This window comes from Bos mutus, chromosome 21, assembly GCF_027580195.1.
Source record: "Bos mutus isolate GX-2022 chromosome 21, NWIPB_WYAK_1.1, whole genome shotgun sequence".
NCBI classification, from domain to species: domain Eukaryota; kingdom Metazoa; phylum Chordata; class Mammalia; order Artiodactyla; family Bovidae; genus Bos; species Bos mutus.
Genome location: NC_091637.1, coordinates 64,676,067 through 64,701,966, shown reverse-complemented (window position 1 = coordinate 64,701,966; position 25,900 = coordinate 64,676,067). Strand labels below are relative to the sequence as shown.

Sequence of the window (25,900 nt, the reverse complement as noted above, 5' to 3'; positions counted from 1 at the left end):
TATCCACGAAATCTGGGGCATGAGCCGACCCCTCCTGGGAAGGAAGAAGGCCGTGATTTTCATCTCCCTCAGGGATTGCCTGCCTCCTTGCCGTGAATCCATTTCACCAAGTGGTCACTACTCACTAAGCAAAACGGGGGCTCCCATCAGAGAACATTCCTCCAAAAAGGAGGAGGACAGAGTGACTGACGGGGGAACTAAAGCCCCACGGGACAGTCAGAGACAAATGGTGGCTGAGCCTGGCTCCCTAGATCCCCAGAAGGGGGTCTTCCTGTCCCATCACTCCATCCCGCCTGGCAGCCTCACTCCCTCTGGCCTGGTCTTCCAGTGTGGTGCTGGGCTGGGATCCTGGAGCACGGGTACCATCACGGTCAACCTGCCCGAGGAGACAGGAGGTCTGGCGCCAAGTCTTCCCACTCCTGCTCTCTTGATGGGTGTCTGTGGGCAATCCGCTCAGCCTTCCGGTCTCTTCCTGAATCTCAGAACAGTCAGAGGCAGTCTGTTGTCTGGAAGATTTGACCTCCAGAGAGAGAGGTCTGGTCTAAATGGACATCGAGTAACCAATCTGTCTCTCAGCCTCAGTGTTTCCATCTGTAAAATGGGAGCTGACTGGGAGACCACCATGGACCATCCAGGCCTGACCAAAGGGGAGCCCTCTACACTGAGACCACAGCAGCAACAGCACCTGGAATTTAGTCTTTTGCACTTGGAGGGCAGGGACTGAATCAAATCTGTCTCTTCTCCCAGAGTCTCAGCACAATACTTAGCACTGTCCAGAAGACCTTTGACAGCTCGACAGCCTTCCTGGGAGGGGCTGCATCATCATCTCCGACCTGCGTCAAGTCTGGAGGCTCTGCCCCTGGTCCAGAAGCTCCCTCTGTCCTTATTTCCACTACCGCCGATCGACTTTGAGCCTTGCTTCCTGCAGCTGATGATGTCACAGAGCAACTTCACATTTTTTTCACAAACGTTATGAGCCCGCTGGCACACCCGTTTCACATTTGGCTTAAGAGACTGTTGTGCGGACTTCTAGGAAATCAGCAAGGAGTGATTCTAATAATTGCCTGTTCTTGGAAATCTAAAATAACTTGGCCCAATGACAGTGGGTGGTGGGGCAGTCCTCTAAGACAACATTTCTCCTCCATTCCAACCCAGGTCTTGAGTTCCAATTACTCATAAAAGAAGCTCTTGTGTGCACAGTTCCAGATTCGAATGAATTTCCAGGAAACATCACCAAAACGATGTTGGCATCGTTAGGATGTGTTTTTCAAGAATGCATGCTAGCTGCTCCCTGTTCCTGCAGACTCCAACTGCAGAAAATAAGTCAGTTTCTAGGATATATCATTGTAGCTATGTCTGAATGGCATAAATGATGATATCAGATTCTCAGAACCTCCCAGTCTACAGATTCTAAAGTCAGCACATGCAGAATAACACTCAGCATTCTCTTCCCACAATGTTGACACTTTTCATCACTTCGACTGTGTCATCCCACGACGTTCTTAGGGTTTCTGAGCAAGGCAGTGTTTTTGCCCTCATTCCATTCATTGCCACCTCTCTTTGGTTTAGTGGACACACTGAGGTCAAGCCAGCGTCCAAGGGATCCCGGCGACCATCCAGGCACTGAGGGCAAGGTCCCAGCTCAAAACACAGAGGCACGCGCCACCATCAAGGCCCCGTGTTGTCTGGGGCCTCCTCTGCTGCCCACGCCATCTTCACCACCCATGGCGATGGTCTGGCCCCCTCGCAGCCCCAGCCTCAATAATAAGCTTCCGTTGCTGGAAATAGGCAACCAGATCTGACCAGCCCCAAGGTCTCGGCTGCACGCTGGACTGGCTAGTGGGCGTTTAGCACTTTTCCCCGGGAGAGGAGCTAAGTCAGGGAAACAAGCTTGGGTTACATTCCAGGGTCTGGCCAACTTGGCAGTCCCGTGGGTCAAGTCTGGTGCGCAGCCAGCCGTGAGTCCAGCACGACTGAACAGCACTTTGCTGCACACTCAGGGGCGGGCTTCGGCAGCAGGGCCCACCCACGATCCATGACTTCTGTGGCCAGGCTCGTCCTCTCCTCCTCCTCCGGCCAGCAGTCCCTCCTGCTCCTCTCTCCTTACGCGTCTGGAACCCAGCTTCCTACGGGATGCCAAGGCTACCTCCAGCACAGCTAGTGAGGAGTCTGCAGGCCACACGTGGAAAGCAGAGTCCCCTCTGTCACCTCCAGTCCAGCCAAACCTTGGCCACACCAAGTCCTGCCCAGGCAAGCCCACGGCCTTGAGACTTTCTCAGTTCCTCCTGTCTGAGCTTTATCAGAAGCTGGAGCTAGGGTCTCAGTTCTGAAATATCAAGGTGGCCCCCATTCTGGATCCCCAAGGTTCACTGGAGGCCAGAGCTGGAGTCTCAGTGCTGGAACATAGAGGGGGGCCATTCATCACAGACAATCTGAAGTTCTTCAGAGGCTGGAGCTGGGGTCTCGGCTCTAGACATCACAGGGGCCCTCACTCTGGATGACCAAGGTTCACAGGAGGCCAGAGATGAGGCCTCAGCTCTGGAACATCAAAGAGGTCCCTCATCACGGACAGCTGAGCTTCATCGGAGGGTGGAGCTGGGAGTCTCAGCTCTAGAACACCAAAGGGACCTTCCTTCTGGATGTGTGAGCTTCATCCTCGGGCGGAGCTGGGCTCTCAGCTCTGGAACATCAAGGGGACCTTCCTTCTGGATGTGTGAGCTTCATCCTCGGGTGGAGCTGGGCTCTCAGCTCTGGAACATCAAGGGGACCTTCCTGATGGATGTGTGAGCTGGGACTCTGCCCACTACAAGCAAGACTCTCCTGGACTCTCAGCTTTCCCTTGCCCGGGCATGGACTCATCTGGTGGGCACATTTAGCGGCGGTCTTCTACTCATCTCAGTGTTGCCTGGACTGTCCACATCCCCTTCAGGGACTGGGGTCAAGCCTCCTTGGCTGAGATATGGCCATGGTCCAGAGGTGGTGCTTTCTCTCTGCAAAGGGGCCACTCTCAGCCCTGCGCAGTCATGGTCGGACTTGCTTGTAGTTCTCTTGAGGCACTTCCCTATGAGGAGGGGAGGGGAGGGGGAGGCAAAGGAGGACGGAGAAGAGGGAGAAATGGGCAAGGAGGAGATGGCGGAGCTGGTGGTGGCTTTGGCGCTGACAGCGGCGGTGCTGCTGGTTTTGGCGTTGACGGAGGCAGTGGCAGTGTGGTCGGCCTCTCTTTCCTGCTGGGTGAGTGTCCAGATCATCTGCTCCAGCGAAGCCAAGTGTGCTGCCCCAGGATTCCTCGTGGGCTCAGGTCCGAAGCTCCCTAGCACTTGTCCCCCTCTGTCCCCATTTGGCTCCAGCCATATACTGCTGGTCAATGGTCTGACCTTCCTGAGCTGAGCCACGGGGGTGCAGGGGGTGCCTCCCTGCCAGAGGGCAGGGACTGCAACTCAGGAGCTACTTTTTCGGGCCCTTGAGACCTGCTCAGAAGCCAACTGGTGGGATGAATGTTGGCCCTGGGTCACAGCCCGGCTGGACCGCATGGCAGTCCACTCACCATCGGTTTAAGCATTATGACTGTTCTACCAGGCCCCCTGCCAGGGCCCTGGGGATGTGTGAGAAATGGGAGGAAGAATCACAGGCCTGGAGCAGCACCTCCGGGGCTCCAGGGACCTGCACAGACTTCCTCCATCTCCTGTCTACATGCCTTTCTGGAAAGAAACCTGGCATCCTAAAACCAGCAGAAGAAGGGGACCAGCCCAGGTTAGTTCATCCCAACATGCATCTGCCTCAGGAGCCCAGCAGGCCAGCTTTGCTTCTGGGCCTCCCATCGCCCCCGAGTGCCCGACAGGCAGGGGACAGGTGGCTTCCTGGGACCCGAGCTGGCTCCCCCACCCCCCCATCACACGGGCCCAAGGTGACGGGAAGCCCCCAGCCAGACAGCATCCCGACATTCACCCCTCCTCAGATTAGTAGCACATCCATCGCTGTTTTTGTTAAGACAAGAAACATTTATTGAGAGCACAATGGGCCGTGCCAAGCCCCGCCCCCGCCACCGGGGGAGGGTGCTTTCCGACCCTGGCACAGGCTCCTCACAACAGCCCTGTGAGGTAGGTGTCTGAGCCCATTTCTCAGATGTGGACAGCAAGGCCCGGCGCTCCCCCAAGTCTCAGGGTTCATGAGGGGCGGGGAGGGGGTCCGGCCCGCGTGTCTGACACTCAGATCAGTGAAGTCCATCAGTCAGAGGGAGAGGAGGCAGGGAGGACACGCCCCTCTGCACAAGGGGGTCGGCCCCGGTCCAGAGTCTTTAGGTCCAGCCTGTCCCGTGGGAAGGTGTGCAGGCGTCCCCTGTGGCTGTGGAGGCTGAGAGAGACAGGCGCAGATGAAGGCCATCGCTCCCGGGCTCACAGGCCGACAAGAGTTCTTAAGCACACAGGCAGACAGGAGGCGAGGGGCAGACACATTGAGGAGAAGGGATGCTCGGGGCCTGGACCACACAGGGACAGGGGAGCACCCAGCCACAAGCTCTTGCCCTCCACCTGGCACCCTTCACATCACCCCTTCCCTGGTCTCCTCCTCCTGTAAGTTCCAGAAGCATCACATGCTCCTGCACCAGTAACTCCAATGGTCCTCACCTAACCAACCAAAATCTAGATCTCTTGGCCTTGGGAGAAACCACCCCAGCTCTCCTGTCCAAGCCGTTACCAATTAGACCAGGGCATTTTCTAAACTACCAGCTTCCTCCCCATCTGAAAGAGGAAGTGTCAGTCACTCAGTCGTGTCTGACTCTTTGCAAACTCATGGACTGTAGCTTGCCAGGTTCCTCTGTCCATAGGATTCTCCAGGCAAGAATACTGGAGTGGATTGCCATGCTCTTCTCCAGGGGATCTTCCCGACCCAGGGATCAAGCCCGGTTCTCCTGCATTGCAGGCAGATTCATTACCATCTGAGCCCCCTGGGAACCTACTCCTCCTTTGGGGGTTTCTGAAAATTCTCCCTGATTCTGCCTACCTGGACCTCAGTCCCCTCCCCTCTGAACCTGTTACATCTCTCCATTGAAGAGCAAAGCTTCCTGTCCCTCACTGCGTCCCCTAGGCTGGCCGGTGCTCCCCTGACACCCTCCACCCCGCCCGGCAGTTTCTGGGGCCACCATAGTTCCAGAAAGCACAGGGTTTCTGTGATCAGGACCCACAGGCGGCAGGGCGCTGTGGCCAACCTCAAACCGGAGGCCAGGTAACAAAGCACTGATTTTCACATAAACAACCTCCTCGAACCCGACAATAACCACGCCAGGCAGACGTGACTATTTTCAGATTACAGGTGAACAAACCCATCCAGGCCACACACACATAGGTGCTTAGATAGCTTTGAATGTCAGACCTTGATTCTTGGGACCAGTGTACGGGGCCCATCGAGACAGGTTAGCCAGCAGCCCCTGAGCAGACACTGCCGTTATGTACCCATTCTACAGAGACGGGACCAGGCTTGGGGTGGTTCAAGTAACCCCTCAGGGCCACTGCACTGGCAAATGGTGCTGTCACCACCAGAACTCCAGCGGGTAAGATGACCATGCCCCCCGAGCCCCAGTGTGGGGAGACAAGAGAGAATGGAAGAAAGGAATCAAGGTCTGGGATCCAATCCCCACTCATTTGCTGGGTGACCAGGCGGCATCTCAGACCAGGCATGTACCTTACAGGCGAAGGCGGATGGTCACCAATGGTAAGGATAAAGACTTCTCAGGTCAAAGACCTCCCCTCCCCCAGAGTGAGGGCTCCTGAGACCCAGAGTGGGCAAGGGCGTGGCCAGAACACCTCTGCCACCGGGGACCTGCCAAACGCCACATTAGCAACGCCGCCTGGACCACCTTCTGCGTAACACAAGGAACCGAATTCAATACTCTGTGATAACATATAGGGGGAAAGAATATTAAAACAGACTATATATGTAACACCAAGTCACTTGGCTGTACAGAAGAAAATAACCATGTGCCAACAACATTTTTTAAAAATCACTTGGACCACAACACATAGGAGTACATTTTTTTAGCCCAAATAAAGTTTTATTCTAGATATAAACATTTCCAGAAACAGTCACAAGACAGCTATTTGCATCCAGAAGTTTCCCCAGGGTGAGCCCACACTTCAGACAGAGACCCTCAGGGTCTGCCCTGGAGAGTCTTTGCCAAGGAACACCCTCTTTCCTCTTACAGATGCATGCATAGTCAATGTGTCCATCGGCCAACAATCAATTCAGCTTTTCACATCCACTAAAACCCCGCTTGCCCATCAGTGACCATCTATTAAGCGCCTACTACACAGGCAGCAGGACCATCAGGGTCAGAGAAGCCTAAGTTTCAGAGTCAGGGACAGGGGTCTGAGAACCCTGACCCTGACTCGAAACCCTAACCCTCACTGAGAACCCTGACTCTGAATTGAAACCCTAACCCTCACTGAGCCTCAGCTTTCTCCCTGCCCTCTGGAGACGGGGACCCAGGCCTGCCCTGCTCAGGAGGACAAGGCCCTGAAAACACTCCTCACCCCTGGGCACACAGGCCTGAGGACTGTCCAGGAGCAGACACCTACACACAGACTCACAGTCCCCTGGGAGGAGGGCCCTAGCCACCTGTCTCTACGTGGGGATCCCCTCGGGAGCTTCCAAAAAGTTCTCAAGGACACAGGGTGGCCACGTGTGGACACAGCCCACTGAGGCTGTGAAAGCCAGAGGCCAAATGAGGGGGCCAGGGAGGTTTCTGCAGGGGGAGGGGCCAGAGGAGACCCCCGACTCCAGCCCACCTGGAATGGAATCTGGGGGTGTTCTGCAGAACCCTGCTGTCCGCATGTGAGATAAGGGCCAAGAAAGGAATTCCATGGACTTGTGGAGACCCCTGGATCCACAATGACCCCAAGGGGAGGTCTCCTGAGCAGGAAGAGGGGCAATATCTAATTCGGCCAAGTTTCCAGGTCCCACTGAAGCTCCACGGGGGCACTGCTAGGCACGTGGTGGGGACAGGGACACATTGGGGCACATTTGGGCTGGCAGAGACCAGCCGCGGAACCGGGAGGGTTTGCTTTGACTGAGTTTGGGAGAGCACCCTCTGGCTTTTCATGGAAGACTGTTCAATCCTGGCTTGGACACAACTCGCTCGTCTGTTAAATGGGCCCGCATGCCAATTGAGCAGGAGCCTTTCCCCTAAAGGGCAGAAGAGGGCGTTTTAGTCCCTAAGATGTTACCCAGAAACCCCTCGTTGGGCTCTGTCTACACTGTCCTTGCTCCTCCCCACTAACAAATACCCTCGGGGGACTCACAAAAGTCACTCCACAGACCTGGCAGGAACAGTCACCTGCGCGTGACAAACAGCCATCCAGGGTGGGAGGGCGGGCAGAGGAAAGGAGCCTCCGAGGAAGGAGAGGAGCCATCACTCATTAACTGAGCCAATATTTACTCTGGACCTGCATCACTGAACACTCTCAGGCCACTTGACCTCTGTCTCACACGTCCCAGTGACTGTCGGAAATACAATCTTATTATAAGGTCAAGACCAACTTTTTATTCATTTAGAACTAGCAAAAGCTTCCCTGCTCCCTTCCAGACAGCACCCAACACATGATCACTTTCAGTGACAGCCAGCATTTAATGAACGCTGTTAGAGTTCACCCAACCTGAGCTCTCACAACAACCCTGTGAGGTAAGCTTTCCGGTGACCCACGGCTTAGAAAAAAGGAGACCAAAAGAAGACCGACGGTCAGAGCGCAGTGCCTTGACCGACGGTGCACGGTTAGTTACACGTTAGCCAGATTCTCATTTCTAACACAGAACATCGACTCGTTCATTGGACAGCGAAAGTGCCACCAAGTGACATCTGAAATCAGAGTCCTGGTTTTCAAACAACATATATCATACAAAGGTCCGTAAGATACAGTAACTGGTTAACAGGTTAATCAGGAGCAGAGGACAGTCTCTTAGTCAAGGTTACAAACGATCGCTGCTTACACTGGGTTACAGTTGTGTTATTCGACCATCTACTCATCCATCCTTCCGACAGGAATGGAAGGCGACCCCTACCACTGGCCTGGTACTGTGTTAGGCACCCAGGCGGCTGAAATTTGAGCCCAAATGTCGAGAAGGGGAAGAGGGGACATTGGGCGGTGGGGGGTGGGGAGGTGGGGGTAGTGTCTTTGACAACTGGTGCCTAATATTTTGCGGGGAGGATACTGCTGGGAGGGGTCTCTTATGGAGGGTAAGTGCCGCCCACAGGCCAGACACAGTGGTAGGCAAGATACAACCTATTCCAGAGGTGGGTGTGAACGCGTACCCCAGGGGTCCAGGACAGTGCCCCATTCCCCAGCCTAACCCTAACCCCCAAATTACTCCTACCTACCTTTCGAATGCCATACGAATTCAGCATTCGGTCCCATAATACCCACTGTGTGCTTGCTAGAAAGATTGCCCACTAAGCTGCCCCAATCAGGCTGCCCCTCATGGCCGGTCACCCCACCACCTGCCGCCTACTCCCGGGGGCACGCGCACCACCCTACAGGATCACAGTTCAAAACCCTGGTTACAGCAGATCCTCACAACAGCCCTGCGAGGTGGGTGCCATGCTCTGCCCAGCAGGCAGAACTCGGCTGTGCCCATGAGTTTAAACCACATGCTTGTCCAGCTCCAGGGTCCTGGCTTTGTCCATTATACCTACTGTCTAAGGCAGTAAGTCAAACGCAGAATTCCCAGGAGAGCCCCCGAGATCTAAGGTGGGAAGCCCCGCCTGGCTGGGAACCTGGATCGCGGATGCATCCCGGGTTTGCCAAGTGCCAGGCGGCCTGGATGCCCAGTTGTCCCAACAGATTGTTCTATGCAGACCTCACAGGGGGGTATGACCCTCACCATCCAAACCAGCAATTATCTCCCCCAATTTTCTCTCAATAGAGCCCAGAATGAACCAATCTCCAAGGGACAGGAAGGACTCTGAAACTCGCCCTTTGTGCAAGATGAGGGTGTCCTAATGACTCGAAATCCTGCTCATGGCCAGAATCGGCTGTTTGTCTCAGACTCCCCCCCCCACTCCAGCTATCATTCTGGCCTCTTGAGACTCTGGCCTATGATTTCTGAGCACCCAGGGAACACAGCTTGCTGATTACTAATCAACCCACTTTGCGGAGGAACAAAGTTGGAGAGGGCAATCAAAATTTCAACAGAACTCTGGCAGAGGGGTGGGCACGCCGAATCAAGGATCCCGCCTTGTGGCTAGCCCCCAGCAAACACGCTCATCTTTTCTTTCGAGAGGGGGTGTCGGAATGCAACCTTGTGACCCAGCTCTAGTATAGCACCAGCTGACCTTTTCAAATGTTTTCGGGCTGGGAGTGGAGTGAATGGAGGGATGGAAGGATGAGTTACAACCGCTGTCATCTGGTAGAGGAAGCGGAGAGGCTGAGGGCAAAGCTCATGGCAGGGACCATGCACCAGGCAAGGTGGCCTGGGGGTGGGGGGCACATCTCCACTCACGGGTAGGGACGGGGGACACCCTGGGCCCCTGGGCCCTGGATCCCTCGCAGTGTGTGATGCATGGGAACGCGCCATGGGGAAGGAAGCCGTGTGGGTGATGTGGCAGATGACATCCAGCTGGGACATGCTCAGAGCAGTGACCCCGGAGGAAGAAGCCACAAGTAAGGGCGTTCACTTCATAACCACAGCCCATGGCGCTACACAGCCTGCCCACAAGGAAAGGGTTTGCTTTCAGGAAAGGGAAAGGCCAAAGCACCAGGTCAAGAGGCCAAATGCAATGGATGGACGGATGGATGGATGGATGGATGGATGGATGGATCCAAGTAATGTTGGGAATCGTCACTGGCCTCCCAAACATGTGGGTGAGAAATTCTGACACAGGCAAACAGCGCTCAGTGCTATAGTAGACGGTCTATAGTATAGTAGACGGGTCTTCCCTCGACTGCAAGCAGAGGGTATTCTGGAAAGCAGGGCCGAGCCTTCTTGGGTCACATGCCCTTCCCGAATGGCCATGATGACTTCTGAGACCTGGCTACCCCTGGGGTGAACCATGAGGGAAGCCCAAGGAGAACATGGGGCCCATTCTACTCCTTGGCTCGTGGAATTGAGTTGCCCCATTTCTGAAGGCAGATTCACTATCTGACCTAATCTGACATATTTAATTAAACCCCAAAGACCACCATGGAGGCCAATGGGACAGTGGCTCACACATCAGAGGGCACTAGGAACATGAAGGGCAGCAGACTGCCTCAGCTGATTGCCCTGAGAGGTGGCAAGTGGTGATCCAAGGGGTTGTCTTCCTCAAAGTGAAATGGGGGCGGGGGGTGGAGGCCGGAAGGCCACCACGTAACTATTCAAGATGGCGGCACAGTTGTCTGGACCTTGGAGGGTCAAAGAGATTCCTGCACCACAAGAGTTACAGAGGGTGATTTGAGAGTTTATAAATCATAAATGCACAAACCCACCCAGGAGAAGCCACCTTAAACGTCACTGGGCTGCCAAAGGGAGAATATCATCCCAATGCACATTTTCCAGGAAGAGTCAAAGAGACCTGAAGCGTCATCTAGGCCAACCCCACTCCTACTGATTGAATCTCCTTGAAGCTACCCTCATCGAGTATCTGTCTGTCCTGTCCCTTGAATGACTCCAGGGATGAAGGGCTCACTACATCCCAAGGACCCTCATTCCATCCTTGGCCAGTCTTATCACAAAGCCATGATCCAGCGGACTTGGACAAACAGTTCACAGAAGATGCAATTTTTTTTAACAAACACAGTAAAAAGTTCAACCGTCATTCGTCATCAAAGCAGTGCAAGTTAAAATGACAGAAAAACACTTTTTAACAGAGATAAATTAGCAACATCTTAACAAAATGCTAATACATCACTGGACATCATAAAATGCGACAAGCCTTCTGAAATTAGTAGTCATACAAAAATTCCTGGCCTTTTCTCAAGAAACTCAACACAGAAAATTCATTTGTTCATTCACCACTCCATGTACTCATCCATTCTCCCATCCTCTCTTCCAACAGCCAACCAGGCACTCACTCACATCTTCATCCACCCTTCTATCCTCTCATCTAACATTTCGTATCTACAACATTACAAGCATTAGAGATACAAAGATCAATGCAACAAGCTCTTTGCCCTCAAGGGTTCACAGCCTAGCAGGAGAAATTGACATACCACAAAGCAAAGATCACTTCTAGGTGTGGGAAAATAATTCATAAGAATGAAAAAAAGGGGGGTGTGCTAAGTTATTAGCTGTGGCATAATTTGTAACATTAAAAAAGATGAATTTTGCATAGCAAGAGTAATAATAGCAGGTTGATGTGGTGAATGCCTGACACAGCCACTCAATGAGACACAAGGCAGCCAGGGAGGTGATAAAGTGTATGGACGAAAGAAAAATGTTGACAGCGGAATATGGAAAAGGTGGGATGCAAAATTAAAAAAAAAAAAAAGTGTATGTGGTGAAGAATAGCAACTGGGTTTAAAAAAATGGGTGCTCGTTTTAAAAAATTAGATGTCCATTAAAAAAATAGTGTGCAGAATAAACAGAATCTGAAGGGGAGAAATAAAGATGATTGATATGTCAAATGATGCGTGATCTGCTCCAGCTCATGTGCTATCCACACCATTTACAGTAAGATCACAACAGGGCCTCTGGCCCATCTGCCCCAGACGCCCAGCCTCCGCCCTCCATCCTCTGGCAGGCCAGCCCCAAGGCCAACCTCCCTGAGTTGGGAGTCATACAGAAATCCAAGGAGACTTGCAGCTCCTGGTACCATCAAGGGAAGGATTTGTGCAAGGGGTGCATGCAAAGGTCAAAGTCAACAGACAAAATTTGTTCTTTCTTTGAAAAGGGAAAAGAAGCACGCACTTGAGACAGGCCGTGATCAGAGAGGAGCGCTGAAACCCAACCTTGGACCTCGTGGGTCGGGTACGGACAGAACCAGATGGGGGCCCGTGTGGAATTTCCACCCCTGGTTTCTGCAGCCCTGGCAGTCCTGGGCTGAAACCCAGCATCCCAAAACTGGAGACCTTCAGAAACCCTGACCCAGGGACCCTCAGGTCCCCAGCATTCCTAGGACAGAACTCACCCGATCCCAACCCACCCTCCCCCAGGACATTCCCCCACTGGCCTATTTCCACCCACATGACCCTGGACAGCCCCTTGGTCCCCGGGAGGAGGCCCCTCTCCTTAGGGGTCTGCTTCTGTTCCTGCCCATCTCCTCTGCGAACTGGGCTGTGATCCCCTCCCATTCTACACCTAACACTTTCTCTGTCTTCTAACCCTCAGCTGCCTTTTAAAACAACCACACTCGGGTTCTTCAAAAAGACCCTCCCAGGCTCTTCCTGCCCCAAGCTCCCCCAACCCCCACTCCGGCCCATGCGATGACGCCTGGGGTGGTTGGGGGGCTCTTTGGGGACCCTTCCCTGAGTAGCTGTCTTTGGGGTTAAGAAGTGCGCCACCCCCCACCCCAGGCTTCAGGCAGAACCCGGGCCCCCAGATTCCAAAAGAGAAGAGAGCAGAGCCCTGAAGCCCCAGAGCCACCTCAGGCCCACAAAGCTCTGCTCACATGGCCCGGACACATGGCACTGGAGGCAGGGAAGGGTAGCTCCTGACACGTGACTCTGCTTCCTCCGTCTCCTAAAGGCCGCCTGCGTCCACTCAGGGCCCGCGCTAAGAGCGCAGAGGTTGCCCCTGGGCCCCCTGGCTCCCTCCCTGCACCCTGTCTGTAGCCGTGGCTTCTGCTTCTCCGCCTCCCTGCCACCCGACATCTGAGCACCCTGGGGCATCGCTGGGCTGGACTAGAACCACCGACCCCACCCCTCGCCACCCCACCCCGACCACTCCCTGTCCCCACCCAGGGCCCAAAGTCACTCCTAGCGGGATAGCCAGCCCTCAGCCCTGCCCACCAGGCAACGCTCCAGCCCCACCTTCACCAGACTCCACCCCCGGGGCTCCCCGCACTCCCAGCCACGAATCCTGGGTCCAGCCAACTGGGCTCCTCACGTTCAGGGCACTGGTTAGGAATCCAATTTTTTTTTATTATTTTTAATGTCCCAGACTGGAATCGAGAAGTCAAGAGGGACTTTGATCCTTGGATTGATAGACAGACACAGGCACACCACAGACAGGTGCACAAATCCTACCAATACAGAGAAAAAGAGACTACACAGAACCAGGGAGTCCCTGGGATTCGAAATTATCAGTACAAACAGCCCCAACGAGGGGCAGGGCGGGGGCAGGGCGGGAGGAGAGAAGACGCGTTCAACAACACACCATGCAAAGGCCATTTTTTTTTTTTTTTTTTGCCAAAATACAGAGAGTACATCGCAAAACAATTGAGAAGGTAGCAAGGCCTTGAAACGGGCTCTGGGGATGCCAGGGGAAGGGGCGGGGTCCTGGGACCACTTCTGCCAACCCTGGGCTGAGATGCACCTGCCCCAGGACACCCCGAGTTGGGAACGGACGGCAGCCCACCCACGGAAGACCCCGCTGGAGGGCTCCTGGACATGTTTCAGAAAGCTGCGGGAACAAGGTTTCTGTGATGAGGCCGTGCAGGCCCCCTTCCCGCCCGCCTCTCCCCTGCACAGGTCCTGGAGTTGAGGGGGGCCCCCCACCCCGCCCCAGGACAGCACAGCGGGCCCTGGAGGCAGGGGGCACCCCTACCAGGACAACGCTCCACCCAGGGCCCCTTGCTCCCTGACCCTCTGCTGCCCCCTGGCGGGAAAAGCCTCCCCCACAGGTGACCCATGCCCAGGGAGGGGCCAGGACATCCACCTGGCCCAACACCCCCTGTTCCCGCAACCTTCTGCAGGCACCTGGGGCCTGAGCCCTTCTGCCTCTCCCGGGCTCTAGACGGGGCACTGCCAACAGGCAGGGCAGCATTTGCCCCCACGATCCACCCAAGCAGGGAGTCGATGCCATTCCACGTCTACACATGGGGAAAACGGAACGAGAGCAATGAGGTGAAATGGCCCCCACAGCCAGGATGTGACAGGGGCCCTCCAGGCAAGGGCCCCCCTGGGCCAGCCCCTCCCCGCCAGGGAATGCGTGTCACAAGCACACCGCATGCCAAGGGCCACCCACTCCATCCAGCTGCTGGGAACCCGGGGGCCCAAACAGGAAGCCTTCCCTCCCTCTCTTCCTTCATTTCCCTTCTTCCTTTGCCTTCTTTCCTTCCTTCCTTCCATGCATCCATTTCTTCCATTCATTCACTCATCCATTTAGATTTGATGCCTTTACCTACTGACTTCAACAGCATGACTTTAATCATAGCCTTTGGTTCATGAAGGTCTCCCTTCTTATTTGTTTACACATTATTTCCATTTCTGCTTTCTTATTTCTCTCACGCTTACTTTCATTCCTTCATTTTTACAAACTCAGGTGAAGAAGGATGAGTCAGGATCCCACATGCAACACCCCTGGTCCAAGCAACACCATTTCATTCATTCACTCGTGCAGTCTCGCATTTGCCCTGCCTTTCATTCTTATCCTGGCTTATCCTGGGAAATGATTATAGCGGTCAAAACTCCACGTGCAAAATAACCATTATCAGCCCATGTGCTTACCTGCCTTTGCAATCTTTCTTCCTCGCCACTAGTCACCTTCTACATTTTGCTATTTATTCTTTTATTTATGGACCTCCATTGCCTATATTTTATGATATAAAGATAATAAAAGGCTGGAGGTGCAGCCTTGTCTTGGGGCTGGGTGTTTGGTCTATTTTTCATTTATTCTCGGAAAGGTGCAATGCTTTTATCTATTTAAGGAATCGTATGTAAACTAATTATCGTTCCTGTTCAGACAACCTCTCTTAACGAACCATTTATCACTTTGGTGGTTGGTTTACCGTCTTTCTTTTCTCTCTTTTTTTTGCTGCTGCTTCTTTTTTAATCTCTCCATCCTCCTTTGCCCTAGAAAAGGGGACTGGATGACCTTATCCATCATTAGGATTGATGAACACCTCACCCCTATTCCTAACAGACCCTTCTCTCCAACACACCCACATCTTCACTCCTTTCTGCTGGGTCCCCCACCTTTCTCTTTCACTTAAGTTTCGTTTTGCCCCATTTCTTTCTCTGCTTCTCTTTCAGTCTTAGGAACCTCAGGTGTGCGGGGTGAGGTGAGCGACCATCCCATGGGCCGCCTCAGGCATTCCCATCATGAATTCAGGCATTCGTGGGTCCATTCATTCTTTCTGTCACTCTTTTATTGCAATATTTATTCTTTCACTTATGGGCCTCAGGTGCACAGAATGGGATCACCTAGCATCTGTGGTTCCTGGAGCCTTCTCGGCACCAGTCCACGTAGGGCCCCTTTGGTTCATTAATTCCTTGCACTGGTGATTTGCGGGAGGACTTATTTCACTCTCTCAGGAGCCCAGTTTTGAATCACTCACGATTCCTGGTGCATGGTGCCTTCTCATCTTTTTGTTCTAGCATGGCCTTCTCTCTCGTAATTTATGTACATATTTATTTATTCATTCAATATGTTTTTATGGCTAATATCCATCTTGTCTTAATTGTCTGTGCCCCTCCTCTGTCCTCACTGGCTCTTTTGGCAATTCTTCGATTCTCAAGAGCCTCAGGTGCAGAGACTAACTCATCTAAGTCCCCTTCCTCATTCATTCATTCATTCACACAGCCATCCCCTTATTTACTCTTTCTTTCCGATGAACTTCAGCTTTTACTAGTTTTTATATTTAGTGAATAATATGTTCATTAAGTACTTATCCAGGAACTGCCTTTTTTCTTCCCTCTGTCTGTTTTCATTTCTTCTCCCATATCTTTCTTTCTCCCCATCTCCCCTTCAATTTTTCAAACTCCTTTCCTTGCCTTCTTGTGGAATGCGTGTGTTTATTCCTTCAGGCTTTTATTTACGCATTGTTCTTTTTACTATTTATCAACTCGGGCCAGACATCTGAATGAATGTGGATGATCTGTGCTAAACCAGGCCCCTCTCACACACTTCACTGACATACTTATTATCTTTTTTACTTCCTTATAAAAACTTTTTATTTTTTTCCCTCCCATCTTAATTAATTGTTCTTTTCTACCAGTCTTTCAGGCTTTTTTCTTACTGCCTGTCTTTCTTTTGGAGATTGGGCACCAGGAAGTGGCTGAACCCTAACACGCCTCGCAACATCAGCCTCACTGGTCACTGCAATTTTTTTTTTCTCAGTCATTCATGCATTCATGTGCCCATTCAGGCTTCCTTTCTCTTTGATAATGGTTTTTACACTTCTAGATGGCAGGGTACCTAATTGGATACATGATAATATACAAGCAATGGGTCCTCCCCTCCCTAGCCTCTCTGAGGTCCTCCCTTACTTATTTCGGCTTTGACCTGCCTCCTGGTTGGGTGGGTGGTGACCCATCTCAGAAGCCCAGATGTGAATTCACCCATGCGCGTGGTTCACGCCCCTCACATTCCTATTCCTAGAATACCTCTCTCTTATATACGCATTTATCTATTAGTACATTCCTTTTTCTCTTTGCATTTCTAATCTGACTTCTGCTTGTCGTTTCTTTCCCATTTTCAGTTTCACTGTTTCTCTCTTTTACTCTCTCTCTTTCTTGTATTCTTTGGAGCTCAGGTGCCACGACCTGATGGAGCCTAATGTCACCTGCAAACAGCACCCCCGGGCCCTTCAGCTCCACCTCTCAGTCAGTCTTTCCCTCTGGCTTTCCTTCCTTCACACCATTCTTCCTTCCTGCTTTTGTTTTTCTTTTTATTAGGTATTTACTCCTCTACTAATGGAGAGCGTGCTCAGATTTTGACCCATGCTGACCCACGGTTTGGATTCCTAGCCTCGCCTTCTTCCGAGGATCTACTCACTTACCACCTTTTTTATCCTCTCTCTTTCATTGCAACTTTGCACGTCTCCTCCTTTCTCGCTTGTCTTCTTTCATCGTCCTGGAGCTTTGGTGTGACCACGGCCTCTCCCCCTCCTCACTGCATGCTGTCTCTGTCTCTTTAGATGCTCGCTCACTCGTTTATTGAGATATTTATTGTTTTTTGATAGTCCTGTGGCTTTCAGGGTCGGACTAACCACAGCCCTCAATTCATGACCGTCTGTTGCTCAACTGCTGGCACTGCCTGCTTTTATATGTTTATCTATTCACCCACTAATATTTTTCTGGACTTCACACCCGTTACTTTTTCTTCCACATTTCTAGATTTTTATTTAGATATTTTATTCTCCTTTTTAATCCTTTCATGGAACAGACCTCAGTTCGCAGGACTGGATGACTCAAAACCCTTTCTGCCATGCTCCCTTCTGGATCCAGGTATGTCCACTGCTCACTCATCCTCCCCTTCATTTTTTTCTCTTTTTTTTTTTTTAACTTTCATTTCAGTCTTTATTCATGTGTGCCCAGAATTGGACAACTCTGGGTTAAAGTTAAATCTCATCTCCGTTCCTGGGTCTTTTTTCATTTTTAACTATTCTTTGAGCTCTTCGTCTGGTGTCTTCTCTTTTTTTCTACTGCCAAGAGCACGTATTTGGATTAATCCTAATGCTTGGCTTATAATAACCTGACATAGTCCTCCTTATGGGGAGTATTTTTCTCACCTCCTAATTTTAAAAGTTACCTTATTTTTTACATATTAATTTGCATCTTTCCATTTTCCTTGCCGCTTTCAATCCCTGGTACCCTCTCTCCCATCTGTTCACTTTGATGGGCTTCACCTTCCCAGCCTCACCCCTGGTTTACACGTCCAGACTCCTCATTCTCTCTTTCTGTCATGTAGGTGTTTCTTCTTTTATGGACAAGCGATAGGTGCTATGCATTTGAATTGCTTGTGTGCCTTAGTCCAGGATAACCGGATACCGGTTTCTGCATGGCCCTATTTACATACTGATTCCATGCTTCATCGACTTATCTATTGATCTGTGATATATGCAGCTGGATCTCATTCAGGGTACACTCCTTTACACTATTTATTCGTTTATTCATTCTCTCGTGCCTGCATTCATTTATTCATCCACTCGCTTCTTTGGATCAGGTAACAGAGCCCAGCAAAACGCCTTCCCAACCAGAACAGTAGGGCATTCACAGTACTCTGACCTCCCACCCGCTCTCATCCCACTGAGCACCAAGGAGCACAGAACCCACAGTCCTTGACACGTAAGCATGGCAGATGCAGGCACAGGCAGAACACGCGTTAGAGCAGCCAGACCCCCACCCCAGGGCCCACACCCTGTGCACACAGGGGTCGGGCTCCCCAGGCCCGCTGGTGGGGCAGGCGCTTCCCCAAGGACCCCTGTGAATGGTCATCCCTATGAGAAACCTGTTTCAAGACCCAAGAGTACACAGAGACACACATGGTATATACAACCTCCCTGGTGGGAGACGACGGACAGAGTTCATCTGAAAGCAGACGGCTTTGTCTATAGTCACACACACAAAAATATATTTTGGCCTTTCAAGGCAAATAAAAAAGGAACTACCCATCATTATTGCTAAGCGTCCCAGTCCCAAACAATAAAAAGCTTGAAGAGGTTTGGCCCGAAGCTTTGAAGACAGAAAGTCTGTCCATTGGGACATTTCAAGGGGGGAGGCAAGCGAAGATTATTGGAGCTCGGAGACGGCTTCAGAGGCTGGTGCCACTGCCTGCGTTTTCTCCTTGGCCCATCGAAGGGCCCCCCAGCTAGGCCACTTCCATCCTAGTTTGCCCTGCCACACAAGAGCCAAAGTGGGGCTCGGTCATGAAAGGGCCATTCACTTCCTTTGTGAAAGAGGAGCAATTCTGTGGGGGTCTGGCACTTGAGGCCACCTGTAGAATCCCTTTGCCACAGAGATGCCATGAGGAGGGTGGGGGTGCGCCTCTGAACGCAAGCCCGCAAGGTCCACACTCAGCTTGGCTCCCTGGGCACCCCCTTCTGGGCGGGGACCTCCGACCAGTGCTCACCCATCCCTCCCCACGAGGCTGTCGGGGCGGCAGCCCGCCTCCATCGGTGACCAACCTCACATGTGCCCCCCACACCCCCAACAACTTACGATTATGGAGCTAGAGGGTGCTGGGGTGGCGGGTTCGAGGTCCTGGACCACGGAGGATTCCAGATGATGGCTTCGGCTGGAACGAGAAAGCACCGGGTCACTCAGAGAATCTCACCCAACGGAAGCAGAGACGCCCCAACTTCAAGGGTGGAACTGATGAAATCAAGCCTTTCTCTTCTCTTTACACTCACTCACGAGTGCTCTCACCTGCCAAGCTCCCCCTCTCCCAGCTCCAGGTATATCTGGAGCTGACGGGGGCTGGCGTGGACATGACCCCAAGGCCCTCAGGGTGGGTTGTTGCCACCCGTGCTGCTAGACGCTGTTTCACAGAACCCAGAGGCTCGGAGTCACTGCGTGAGTGACAGCTGGAGCTGGACACACTCAAAGGCTGCATAGAAGGCTTCCTGGAAGCGCATTCTACCAGGAAGAAGGGCGCTGCGGGCACAGCTGAACCAGGGTCAGCGTGTGCAGGGTAGCGTGCGCATGATGAGGGGCGAGGGCAGCGGGCCCTGGCTGAGACTAGGGAAGTACGCTGAGGACCACGCCAGGGTTGTGGGGTCCTGAATAAGCAGCATGTCCTAAAACCATGAGATGGAAGATGAAGGGACAGGGCTGCCCGGACAGACGGCTTCACCTGAACAATTTACCTACAAGTTTTCACCAGCCCCATATAAAAAGCCCTGACCAGGCTTGTCAAATCTTTGACATCAAGTATTTGCCTTAAAGTTTAAAAAGAACGAGCTGACCAGTGATAGACACGTGTCATTATACATCTGTCAAAACCCACAGACTGTAGGATACAAAGAACAATAGAAACCATGGATTTCAGTTAACAGCTACATTCTCAAGGTCAGCTCATCCATGGCAACGAGTGCGCCACGCTGATGCCAGATGTTGACCTCGGGGGAAACGGGGGTGGGGGGCAGGTGACGAGCATGCTCTATATTTGCCATTCACTTTTTCTATAAATCTAAAACTGCTCAGAAAAAAAAAAAAAAAAGGTTAGTCATTTTCTAAAAATATGTTAAGGGAGTTGATGTTGAACATATACCCAGGAGGCTCTGGTAGGTAAGTGTGGCCAACAGGTGGTCTGTGATGACTAAGGGGGGTTTGGTGTGTTTTTTGTTTTTTGTTTTTTATACTGAAGCATAGTTGATGTTTACAATATTGTGTTAGTTTCAAGTGTACAGCAAAGTGACTCAGTGATGCAAATACATGTATCTATTCTTTTCCAGATTCTTTTCCATGATAGGTTATCACAGGGTATTCAATAGAGTTCTCTTGTGCTACACAGAAGGTCCCTGTTAATTCTTTTATCTGATGACTGAGGTTTGATCGGCACTGTAAGGTGAGGAGGGAGCCAAATCAAGGCAAGAATGAGAAATTAAAACTTGAGAAAAGGAAGAAAGAACAAGGAGAGTCCAGTAGCCCTCCAAGGAAACCCAAGGAAGGAAGAGGTCCTCTCCAAGCCCCCTGCCCTGACTTAAGCCATCTGGGTACTTCAACCCCCTTGCCCATGGTTCACTCACTGGGGTGCCCAAGACTTGGCCAGGGCTCCAGGGGGCTCACCTCTTGCTTCCAAGCCTCCTGAGAATTCCTCCCCTGACCTTGAGCTTCCCAAACACTCTATTCCCCTGACTGGTTGATTTTATAAGCAAAAAACAGGAAGTCTTTTTAAAAAACCAGAGTTAATCAAGCAGTCATCAGCCCATGGGTGACCAGGGTACACTGGTTATCTAAGGGTGCTCTGGGCCGTATTGCGGACCCCCCACTCCGGGAGAGTTTCCAGCCCTTCCTCAGAGACCCATGAGCACCCAGGGGTGGCCCTGTCACCATCTCCACAGTCCTAAGAGCACGGCCGGGCTCTAGACCCGGAACACACGGCAAGACCACAGTCACCGCCCTTTCCCACAGGCCAAAGAGGTAGGAAAGGGCTCTGCTATGTCTTTCCGCTTTGGTTCTCTTTGGTGTCTTTTAATAGGACTGGGGAAATCAGAAGCAGCTCAGGGCATCTGGGTTTTTTTTCCTGCTTCTTTCCCCAGGGACCCCGGGAGCCCTCAGAGTTTCCTGGTTGTTCGTACCCAACTTTCACGCAGACCCCCGGGCTGCGACTAAAGACGTTGCCCCGGCAAAGTCATGCCTTGGTTTCTGAGCTCCGTGTGTCCCAGCCCTGCGACCGTGGTGATGGATCAGCCCTGCGGTGCTGGGCTGCAATTGTGACAGATGAAGACATTGCAGAGATGAGTCAGTGTCTGGAACCAAAGGAAAACACGAGCTTCCTTTTAGGGTCCAGAGGAACAATTGTCGCAAGCAACGTTGATCGGAGAACTCATAAACGCACGTGCTGCGCTCAGGATGCATGCAGGAAGCCCTGCTGACTACACCAAAATCATCCTCCAGAGCTTACAAGGCTTAGAAAACCCTAGCTCTGCTTCTCAGGAAATGTTTTCTTTTTCTTTTTACTGAAGTATGGTTGATTAGCAACATTGCTACTTCCTGCGGTACAGCACGGTGATACATATATTTACGTTCTTTTCTTAATATTGTTTTCCACTACGGTTTATCATAGGATATTTTTTTTCTAATCGGAGGATACCTGCTTTACAATGTTGTGTTAGTTTCTGCTGTTCAATATCATCAATTAGCTACATGTATACTGCCTCTCAAGATTTTTAAAGTTCCTCGATTCTAGGGGCAAATGGGACCTCCTTGATCTGGCATGTCTGGTACAAATCATTTGTGGATCACTCATAATTACATGTGTGTGTGTGTGTGTGTGTATATATATATGAGACTGACTTGTGTTGTAGGGCAGAAACCAACGCAACACTGAAGAGCAATTTTCCTCTAATTAAAAAATAGATTTAAAGAAATAAAAATTTTAAAGAATTTTTCCTACTGTAATATATTTCTCCCCCCAAACCTTTTACTATTTACTAATCAATCTACTTTTCTTCTATACAATAAATACTGTATTGAAATTGAAAAAAATACATATATATCATTTGTGGGTGTTGAGTGCAGGGGAAAGATGGAAAAGGACGATTTTTTCATAAAATGTTGATTCTCAGAAATAGAAGCCCGCAGTTTATCCAACAGTCATCAGCCTCGCCCTCCTACCTGTTGAGGAGAGACCACCCCCTCACAACTTTCCCCAACAGATGCAAGCTCTTGGCGGACCTCATTTCCTGTACCTTTGTGAAGGCCAGGGCCCTGAACATTACGGGCTCATTTATGAAAATAGGAGAGGTAATTGGGACAGCTTTTGAAATCACGTCCCCCCCGCACCAACCTCTCACCGGCCCCCATCAGTCCTCTAATTTTAGTCGGCCAGGGAATGGGGGCTGTTTACATACGCCTCTTCCTGGAATTTCACTCTTTGCTTCAGGAGTGGGCAATTAGAGAGAATTAAGGCCTATTTGGCGTATGTTTACCGTTAATGGATAGAGTGGCAGAGGCACTTGGGAAGGCAGGCTGCCGGTCTAATTGAAGCTGGCAATTTCCCGATCCCTCATTTCAGCTCGCAGGTATTGTAGCAACCAAGGTCAGCAAACAAAGGCTGTAGCCCACCATGGTGATCACGGGTGCAGGCCTGGCCGTGGGTTTGTGCGCTCTTTATTACCATGCACCGAAGCACAAAGAGACAGCTAGAGATGTTTGCAAAACTGAGTCTGGGATGGGCAGCGGGGCAGGCGACTGATCGCTTTTCCAGAACTTTGCCTCTCTGCCTGATGGCTTTTTCAGGAAGTTCTCCGCGGACCGGGCCAAGGCACCCACGGAGGTACCGCGGAGGGTCTCCTGACCGAAAGGCCCCGGGGCGAGCCGCAGGGAAGGGTGCGGCCTGGCACACCCTCCTGGGACCGCAGCCACGGGCCAGGCTCATTACACGGCCCAGAAAGGTGTTCCAGGCTTGGCCGGCGGCCCACCTGTGTGGAAGAATAGTCCACTGAGCTGCTCTGGGCCACGAGCCTTATTAGGATCCGTGTTCACAAAGAGCTGACCGAGAGGACTGGTTGACGACTGCCAACCCTGCTGCCTGGCCACGGGCGGTGGGCTTCACACCCAGCTCCCTCAGGTCTCTGCTTTCCTTGTCTTGGAAGTAAAAGAGGGTGGAGAGACAGAAGACCAGTGATCTCCAGCCCTCTGACTCTCAAGACTCAGCAAACAAACCCCTGAGCAGCTGGAAGGAACTCAGGGCCCCATGGACCCTGAGGTGACCGTGATCCTGCACTGCCCCCATTTCACAGATAGGAAAACTGAGGCCCATCGGGGACCAAGGTCATAGTCACAGTGGGACCTGAGCATAGGCTGGAACCAGGTCCCTAGAAGACCAATGCAGAGCTGCTGCCTGACCCTGGGGCACCCAAAGTGCCCAATCTGGACTCTCTCCTCTGACTGACCAGGCCTGAGTAGCAGGGGGTCCCTGCCCCCAGCCAGGAGGCCAGTAGGGGCCCAATTTGAACACCTAGGGACCCCCATCCCCTCCTCTGGTGAAAGAGCCCTTGTCTTTCTAGCGCCAACATCCCTGGCTTCTTCTGCTTCACTAAATACAGACAACTGAAAGGCTACTGCCTCATTTTACAGATGGGGAAACTGAGGCCCAGAAGCCAGCAGCAACAAAGTCACCAGCAGAGACTCAGAACCAGGATGCTTTCATCCCATGGCAGGGACTCTGCCCTGGGTTCCTCCAGAAGGGCCTGAGTCCTTGGGATAGTTGGGGGCAGCGAGAGTGCCAACTTGATTCCCTCCAGCTCAGAAGGCCCCCGTGCTTAGGGTGGCCCCGACCCTGAGCCCCCTGCTGACTGCCCACCTCTCTCACCTTTCCTAAGTGGATCTCGGAGCCACAGAAGCCCCAGTTTCCTAACCCGAAGGAATGACTTGATCCCCAACTCCACGGAACAGCCCAGAGAAGGGCTGGAAGGCCCAGCACGACTGTAAGTCTGGACGGCCAGCACAGACGTGCGGTCAGTCTCTGCCCACCCCCGACCAGCCTTCTCCCCAGCTTTCCACCCTGGACTCCTGTCTCCTTTGGCTGTTTCTCAGGCATCAGGCCCGTTTGATCAGATTCTTGTTTACAGGCAGGGCGACTCGCTTCCCCCTCCTGAGAAACTTGCAAAGAGAAAGCCCCGGGTCGGGGGAGTCCGGGCTGGTCTGGGGTCGCGCGGACGGGGCAGCTAGCTGGACATGCTTTGTGCGGCCTCTCGTCTATGCGCCTCGGAGCCCCCACCATGCACACAAGGGCGAGGGGCCCCGCCGTAGCCCCCGGAGGGAACACACACACACACACACACACACACTCTGTTTCAGGGGGAGGTAATTGAGGTTTCCTCTTTTCATGTGAAGAAAGGGCACCTTCTATTGAGAGAATGTATTCACAGAACCTGGGAAAACTCATCTGCGCTGGGCCTCCCAATTATCCCCAGGTGGCTGTTCTCCGTGGGGGGCTCCCCACATTCCTTCTGCGGGGCCTTTGTCTCCATCTGCACCGCCCTGGGAGCTCCCAGGCTAAGTCCCCTCCTTAAACCCCTGCCAAAGACCCTATTCACTCTGCAAAGAGACGCCCGGCAGAAGGTGGTGGGCAGCCTTCCTCCCCCGCCACCCTGGCCCCCCGACTCCCAGGAAGGAGGACTTAAGAACCCTCCATCTGGATTTTTGTTGAAGCCCAAAGAAATTGGAGAGCAATTAGGAGAGTCATGACTACACCCTCCACCACTCTCCTCTCCCTTAATTAATTCCTCTCTCTCTCTCTCACACACATACACACACACACCCTTCCCAAGTTGGGGCCTGCCCCGGCCTCGGCCGTCCTGCACCTGCTCTGCCTGCAGGCCCCTCACGACCGCCGAGGCCCTTGGTGAGTTCCCCAAAGGCGGGGATAAGGGGCCAAGTATCTAAAATCTGGAAGGCACTAGGAATTCAAGGATGTGTGGGCATTCAGAAATGAGCCTCTTGGGCACTGCTAGCATGTCGCCTGGGCACTGACTGAGGAGGGGACCCTCGACCTCTGCTGGATCCAAGTGAACTTGAGATCCCTCCTGCTGCTGCTGCAGCATGTGGTGGGGCGGGGAGCTGTGCCTGGGAGTGGACACTGTAGAGGGCTGACCTCCTCCTGGTGGATTTCCAAGGGTCCCTTCATTCTCTTCCCTCCCGGCCCCAAAACACTGACTCATGCCACGCCCATAACGGGGCGCTACCTCAGCTTAACTCCTGCCATAAACACCCACCGAAAAAATGGCCCAGCCTCCCGAAGCCATAGGCAGGCAGCTGGGACTTGGGGCTGCCCATTGGAACTAGGGGGAGGTGCCCCAGAGTGAAAGCCTCCACTCCTTCCCCTACAGACCATTCTCTTCCTTTCAACATGGGGACCCCATGCTTCAGATGGCCTCATTTGGAAAGCTGTAACTAACTCTTTTCCAGAATTTTCCATCTGTTCAAACCGGGGATGGGAGACCAAGGTAGTCAGACTCCTTTAAGTCCTTCTTTAGGACAGGGGGCAGAGCTCAAAGCCGCAGATGGAAAAAGGAACCAGTTCTTGGGGCTCATTTGCAACTTGTTAAATGTCAGTCTTCTAAAGAAAATGCTCCCAGCACCCCAGACCTTCTGATTCAGCTCACAATGGCGGCTTCTACACTGTCCACTGCCCTTTAACCCTTTGGGGCCTTAATTTGTTTCCCTCCACAACCCCTTCTGTGTAAAGCTGCCTTCCTCTTTTCAAGGAAAAATTCATTAGCAAGCTCATTAAAGACGGGTGATTTTTTTTTTTTTCTTTCTGGAAGTCAGATTGGTCATAAAAAAAAAAAAAAACCACACACATTTAAGTTCCTTCATGTAAATGAATGAATAAGAAACACATGCCTCCCGTTGCCCTTAAGTCTTGCCAGTTTTTTACATTATTT

General features: G+C 52.2%; 1 protein-coding gene across 1 annotated transcript in view; it reads right to left on the bottom strand.

Annotated features, from left to right (window-relative positions):
- Positions 1–3,983: 3,983 nt before the first annotated feature.
- The window catches only part of LOC102268415 (uncharacterized), a 35,348-nt gene continuing 13,431 nt past the window's right edge, over positions 3,984–25,900 (bottom strand). Inside the window, exons 6-7 of the mRNA XM_070358220.1 lie at positions 19,005–19,080; positions 3,984–4,350 (exon numbers count right to left, since the gene is read on the bottom strand). Coding sequence (XP_070214321.1) covers positions 4,228–4,350; positions 19,005–19,080 — 199 coding nt within the window. The 3' untranslated portion in view covers positions 3,984–4,227. The remainder of the gene's footprint in view (positions 4,351–19,004; positions 19,081–25,900) is intronic.